Genomic DNA, 6,433 nt, shown 5'->3' with positions numbered 1-6,433 from the left:
GGCTTCTTGCCCACTGCTTAGCTCTTGTCTTTTATGTTTGCTCCTCCTCGCCTCCTTGTAATGGGAAGATGTGGCAATGCTCCATGTAATAATTGAAAAAAAACATGTTGCAATATGTTTATATAAATTCAGTGTTTCCTTTTATGATGGTGATTCAGTTCCATTTCTGCACAAAATTTATCCTTTTCTTTTGTTTTCACTTGTAGGTTGTAACACAGCCTTTCATTTTACAGTCCCAATTGTATAGTAGTGTGAAGGACAGGACACAAGTTGATAGAGATTTGGAGGTTTTGTTTTGAACTTATGCAATAATTCTTTTTGTGGACACCACTGTTGTTGTAATGCAATGATAAGTTTATGTTTTACCTTTGGATTATTTTCTAGCGATTCTCGTGTTAATTGGTGATTATCGTAGACTAATTGTATATTGATATATCCAATTGCATCAGAGATCATTTTTCCTTGCTCTGATGAAACCTGAACATAGAAATACTTTTTGCAGTCACTGAAGAAAGACAGAGTACTCCGTGTATTCAAACTCAATACTGGGCAGGATGACCATGCAATCATGTTCATGGATGATTATCTTAAACAGGTATATGTTCTCTTTGTTTGACTTAAGTAGGTTCACTAGATCTAGATGGTGCTAATGTAATGGAAGTTAAGAGGTGCCGTTTAGCTAATTAATCTTTCGTAATACTCTCACCCAACCAAGCAGACAACCCGGATCACCTCATTCAAGCCTATCCTTACCAAGCTGGATAGCTATATCCCATTTACCTTGTTTAACAAACCAAGCTCACGCTAGCTGAACTGCAAATTTACCATCATAGACACGCCAATATGTAGCTAATGTCTTGTTGATGTAAAGTTTTAGTTATAATGTGATAATTCGTACTACAAGCTTTAATGGATCTGTTCCTTTCTTACACTGAGTGTATGCAGATGGAATCTGCTGTCAGGAGGTCAACGGGTAAAAACAAAGATGGTAGTGAAGTGTTCGACTGGTTTGAGAAATATGTTCTGCGTTCGAAATTGGATGTTAGCATTGATCACCTAGAGCTGGTAAGTTTCAGCAAGTTAACTGGAGATGAGTGTTGATCCTCAGAATTCTATCTTAACCTTTCCGTAGAATCGGTCATTACCAAGTTTTAACTTTGTGAAACTTTGCGATGATCTATCATGGGCACTTTGAGCTGACACTTTGTTTTAGTATACTGTTTTGTAATGATACCTAGTACTAAATCAAGAAATAGTACTGCTCTATAACAAGGCTTTTCACGTCTTCTGCTTTTCATCACAGTGCTCACTGTTATCACATGGTGGTGATGCAAGAGATAAACATATCACCTTATTGATGAATGCTGGTCTCCTGGTAAGTATTTTCCATGGGATCGTTATCATGGGTGTTTCTGTATTCACATGCCATGGTTCCAGCATGACTGGCGTTCCATGTTTACCAAAAAACTAATGGTTTGCATCTACACGATGAGTTTATGCTCTTAACCAATCATGCTTACTGTTTGTGCCATGTTGATCTTTCGCAGACACGCCAACTAATAGATCCAAACATGTACTGGTTTTCTATTCCAAGTATTGGTCCTATCTTGAAAGGCCTATCCCAGGTTTGCACTTCTTGGCTTTTCTGTTCCTTGGTTCAAATCTCGCGGTGTTAGTTAATCTTAAAGATGGTTCTAATAAATTTTATGGATATAAAGCTGCTCTGCTGACTGAAGTATAGTCAGAACATAAGACTAAATTGCAATCTGTCGCTATGTCTGCAAGTTGGGTACATGTAGGTCCATGTCATGTACTTGAAAATTGGACTTTTGTACCCACAAACTTGCATAGGTCGTGCAAATAGGTACAGAAGTGGTTTTCTAGCTGACATCACATATGTATGGATGTTTATTCCTACATCCATTCGACCAGTATTATCACGTATTTATAGTTCAATCCCTGTATATACTGAAGGATCATGAATGATGTATTTCATGAATGCGCTCACCAGATTATGGTAGTTTGATTCCCCTTGCATTGGCTTTCCTGAGTTATTCTGGATGGGATACTAATTAAATACTTACAGTTTCGATTTCTCTGTAAGAAGACATTGACAAATGTGGTTATGATGAGCAGGGGAGGAAGGAAGTTCTTTCATTACTGAACCGTCGGAAGTACAAGGAGATGGTACTATCTTCACTGGAGAAGACGAGGTTGAGGTTATCACCTCTCGATGTGCGGTTCCACCTCCGTGATCTGATTGGGTCTGGTCACATAAAGACGGTTCAAACACCCACTGGCTTACTTGCTCGCGTGTCAACAGATTGATAGACACGCCTTTGGATCAGCCTTTTTTAGCAGTTTTTGGCTTCTTCGGAAAAGAACACCATTTTCCTGCCGAGTCAGCAAAAGGTAGTCAGAGTTTATTTGATTGGTTCCTGCATTCTTTAAGGTCAATTAGTAGGGTGTATTGCAAAAAAGAAATTCTGATACGTACTCTGGTGTTGATCTGATTAATGTTGTATAGTTATGGCGATGTAATACTAGAGATTTTTACCTACCAAATGGATTGTTTCCTGTGAAATGCATGGAAACATATTGTTGAATTAAATTGCTCCAAGTGGGTCTTAAGTTGGCAGATGAGCTGTGACTTTCTTTAGAGAAGATATACTTTTTTTTAAATGGAGGCAAAAGCTTTGCCTCATATATTAAATGAGGGGAAAGAGTTTGTTACAACACATAGTCAAGAAGCGGCATGACAATTATTCCCGCAATAAAAAAGACCCTAATTTCTTCGCCCCGGCCTTGACCCAAAGGTTTGTCTCATCGACGATGGTGCTGAGTAGGATTATGCCGGAACACCCTTGCGTTGCGCCTCACTTTCTCCAATGTTTTTCTAGATTTCTTTGCTATGATATGCTGATCTTGAAAGGGAGCCGAAAACTTGGCTTAAATCAGTCGATTACCGTTTCATTCATGTTTCATGATGCAAACAATGGACATGGACAACTCTCTGTTTTTACTTCCCAGTCATGTTATAGTAAGTATGACCAAAGTTAACATAACATGCATATTAAGTTCTACATGAAGTTGGTTACTCTGGATCATTCATGATTTACCTGTTTGCAGATGCAATTTTTGTTCAACCAGTCACTCATTTAGGAATTTCTCTCCATTCCTTTGATGTGAGTTCCCTCCAACCAAACATGACATTTCTTCCATTTTGTTTCTGGCAAGAGATTCGAAACCAAACAATAACATGCATGTAGAATGGTCGCATCATTCTGCTTCCTGAATGGCTCATTCAACACATATACCATGCTCACACAAATTATTTCTTTGTCCTCTTAAAAAGAGCTAATAACAAAGACTATAGATGAGTAGAAGTCTTATATATACCCATGCCTAAGGATGTCAAAGTGCGTGTGACATGAATTCAGATTTATTTTATCGTGTTTAGCTTCAGTCCATATAAAATATTGGAGGAAAACAAAATTGCGAGAGTCAAGGAGGTGAGGCGAAAATAAGCTGAAAGTAACCACCAATGTCTTATTTTGCTTTGCCCACTTGCAAAAGTATCCCTTCCGTTTGCGGAAGATTATACTCATAGTACTAGAATTGGGAGTTGCGAGGACGCTGCTACCCTTACTGGTGTAGGAGCAGTTGATGGTGAGTTGGACATGAAGCGAGAGTTAGATCAGTCCACGAGTCCGGCCAAGAATGGAAGTGATGTTTCCCAGAGATAGGATAGAGCTTCTTTTCTAGCTTTTTCCTTGTTTTGTTTCCTTCCTTTTTTTCCCTCTTTCCCAGTACTTTACTTTGTTATTAAAATATAAAATATACCATAGAACAATTGTTCTACCGCCAGGGCCTAAAAAGAGAGAGAAAGAAGAATGCAACGTCCGAAGATGTGTTGTTTTGATGGATGAGTATGCTATGCCTGAGGGGTATATCAATCTATCATAATTATCTATGAGCTGAACTTCCTGGGTGATGAGCTGAAGGTCTAGGAATTGCTGGTGTGCTTGGGCTGAGAGTGGAGTATGAAAGCTTTCCAATCAATCTGTAGCCTGGATATATTCTCGTACTGTCATGTTCTCTTTAGCCGAGAAAGAGAAAAGTTGTGGGTATTTGGTTTTCAAATGTATCATGTCCCCAATTGTCCTGCTAGAATAAGACAGTGTCTAATAACACCTTTACCATCTGCTAGAATTGAGGAAGCAGCTTGAGTATGCTCATCTTCCACCAAAAGGATCCCACGGGTCTCTGTTATAACACCATCAGGGTGGTAGGATTCCCAAATAAGCTTCACCCAAGGCAATGATACAAAGTGCTAGAGCAGCTCACAGCCTAAGAGCAACACAGGCAAATGGAGAATAAAAGAAGAAGCTCAGCCTGAATTGCCACAACTTCTAGAACAACAGCTACACCAGCCTGGGGTGAGTACATATTTACAGATAATCACATATGCAAAAATAATAACCATCCTTGCCGTAAGATACTCCTATTGCAAGGGAATTGTAGCAAGACACACATCGCTATTTGGCTGAAAACAACCTTTGAAGCAGAACTTACAATCACTGGTTAACCAGGTGCAAAGACACTTGGCAAGTTGTGGCATCAGACCTCAGTAAGGCCAAAAAAACATAAGAGCAGTGCCTTAAGTGAATAGCTGCACTCTAGAGTTATGCTGGAACCACTAGCAGAGTAAACAGAGTCGATGGAAAATCTTCAAGTAAGATGAGCTAACCATTCTGCTATAAATAATTATTCTTCTAAGAAAATGCAGTCCAGAAAATTATGGTGACTCAAGTGCTTGTGCTTCAACTACGCCCTCATCCCACTGTCCTTAAACCCACCTGAAAAGTTATGAGCAGAGTGAGATAAACAACTGGGCAAGTGACAAAGAGTAAGTATCGCCCAGAAAGCCCCATGAGCCCATGATCTTTGCAAACGTAGTGAAAACACATTTAACAAGCCAAGCTTCTGTACTTATTTCAGAAGAAGCATCGACAACAACCTCACTCATTTATGGCCATACATCTTTATTGCATTCTCATTCTAACCAGGATAAGATGTCATAGCACGGATGCTTAACACGCTTGGCTCAGCCTTTGTCTACAGTCTGGCATATCACACACACTTTACAGAAATATGTAGCTCACTATCACAACTCAACTGCACAACAAGGAGAATTCACTTTAACCCAACCCCAATAACAGAAGTAAAATATTATAATTATAAGGTACAGCTCCTTAAAACACTTAGCAAACTAAAAATAATAAAAGACACGCTCCTATGATTTTACACATCACCTCTCTTAAAATATAAGTTTACTTCACAATCTTGTACTCCCTCCGTCCCAAAATAAGTGACTCAAGTTTGTACTAACTTTGTACTAAACTTAGTACGAAGTTGAGTCACTTATTTTGGGACGGAGGGAGTATCAGTTATCTATACAAACAAATCCACAACTTTACTGTTATCACGAAAGTTTAGTTCAATCATGTCAAGAGGTTGAAATTGTGCTACAAGATGTATGGGCTACACTACAGTGAAGAAAAACAGAGTAATGCACAGCAGAACAGATTGAATTCAGATTGCCATAACAGATTGTGCTACAAGTAACCTCACCTTTGACGCAGCACATTCCCTTTCTTACTTCTTCTTGCCCTTTCCTTGACCGCCGGCCTTCCCCGTGATGGCCCGATGAGGCCTCCGTCTGCGCGTGAAAGCAAACTCCCCGAGCTTATGGCCGACCTTGCCTTCGGTGCTCTTGCAACGGACGTGAGTCTTGCCGTTGTAGATGAGCACGGAGGAGCCGACGAACTCCGGCAGGATGGAGGACCTGCGAGACCAGATCTTCCTGCCGCTCAGATTCTCCCTATTGTTCTTGATTCTTTGCAGGAACGCGTCGACGAACGCCCCCTTCCATAGAGCCCTTGAGCTGCACGCACACAGCAGGGCGTACATTCGGTTCAATGTTGAGCAAGCAAGACTGACATAGATGCGCGGACCAGCTAGCGTTGGCCGTTACCTGAAAGCACGAGTCCCCGAGAGCAGCGGAGACGCGGCGTGCTGGGCCCTGGGCGCCTGACCAAATCGCGCGGTAGAACAAACGAACAAACCAGATTAAAATCGGCACAGGAACAACCAGCGGGTAAGAAAGATTTGGATTTGAGCAAGGAGCAAGAGAGTTGGAGGGGAGGCGGCACCTGGGAGATGGTCGCGGCGGTGGCCGCGGGGAGGGCGTGGCCGGACCTGGCGAGCCTGGAGGCGACGAGAGAACGAATCGACATGGCTGCGCTCAGGCGCGGGATCGGCTCCCCGCAGGCGGGAGCGGGCGGCGGCGGGCGAGGCCTCAAAATCCGTCGGGGGGAAAGGGAAAAGGAACGGCACCTAGGGGCATTTGCGTCATCTCGTTTTTCATCTC

The 6,433-nt window shown here is 41.6% G+C and overlaps 2 protein-coding genes across 4 annotated transcripts in view; one reads left to right on the top strand and one right to left on the bottom strand.

The window, feature by feature from the left end:
* Positions 1 to 2,606, top strand: part of LOC123184992 (serine/threonine-protein kinase 19) — a 6,491-nt gene extending 3,885 nt beyond the window's left edge. For 2 of the 3 annotated variants that reach the window (XM_044597016.1, XM_044597031.1), the window contains 6 exons: positions 207 to 287; positions 503 to 595; positions 946 to 1,065; positions 1,304 to 1,375; positions 1,548 to 1,625; positions 2,137 to 2,606. In XM_044597016.1, coding sequence (XP_044452951.1) covers positions 207 to 287; positions 503 to 595; positions 946 to 1,065; positions 1,304 to 1,375; positions 1,548 to 1,625; positions 2,137 to 2,328 — 636 coding nt within the window. In that variant the 3' untranslated portion in view covers positions 2,329 to 2,606. The remainder of the gene's footprint in view (positions 1 to 206; positions 288 to 502; positions 596 to 945; positions 1,066 to 1,303; positions 1,376 to 1,547; positions 1,626 to 2,136) is intronic. The other variant, XM_044597023.1, reaches the window with a different exon arrangement.
* A 1,862-nt stretch (positions 2,607 to 4,468) lies between these two features.
* LOC123064628 (ribosomal protein S19, mitochondrial) lies at positions 4,469 to 6,433 on the bottom strand. The gene is made up of 4 exons (XM_044488095.1): positions 6,216 to 6,433; positions 6,038 to 6,093; positions 5,635 to 5,947; positions 4,469 to 4,859 (listed from the first exon to the last, which is right to left on the bottom strand). Exons 1-3 carry the CDS (start codon positions 6,297 to 6,299, stop codon positions 5,659 to 5,661), a joined length of 429 nt encoding a protein of 142 aa, XP_044344030.1. The 5' UTR covers positions 6,300 to 6,433; the 3' UTR covers positions 4,469 to 4,859; positions 5,635 to 5,658.

This window comes from Triticum aestivum, chromosome 1A (assembly GCF_018294505.1).
Source record: "Triticum aestivum cultivar Chinese Spring chromosome 1A, IWGSC CS RefSeq v2.1, whole genome shotgun sequence".
Taxonomy (NCBI): domain Eukaryota; kingdom Viridiplantae; phylum Streptophyta; class Magnoliopsida; order Poales; family Poaceae; genus Triticum; species Triticum aestivum.
The sequence above is the reverse complement of the archived record's forward strand: the minus strand, read 5'-3'. Positions and strand labels throughout refer to the sequence as shown.

Bases quoted from the DNA above. Each gene is read 5' to 3' on its own strand.
- LOC123064628 (XM_044488095.1), bottom strand. From the start codon at position 6,299: ATGTCGATTCGTTCTCTCGTCGCCTCCAGGCTCGCCAGGTCCGGCCAC. The intron at 6,094-6,215 runs GTGCCGCCTCCC...CGATTTGGTCAG, and splicing joins CCGCCGCGACCATCTCCCAG to GCGCCCAGGGCCCAGCACGC. The intron at 5,948-6,037 runs GTAACGGCCAAC...GTGTGCGTGCAG, and splicing joins TCGGGGACTCGTGCTTTCAG to CTCAAGGGCTCTATGGAAGG.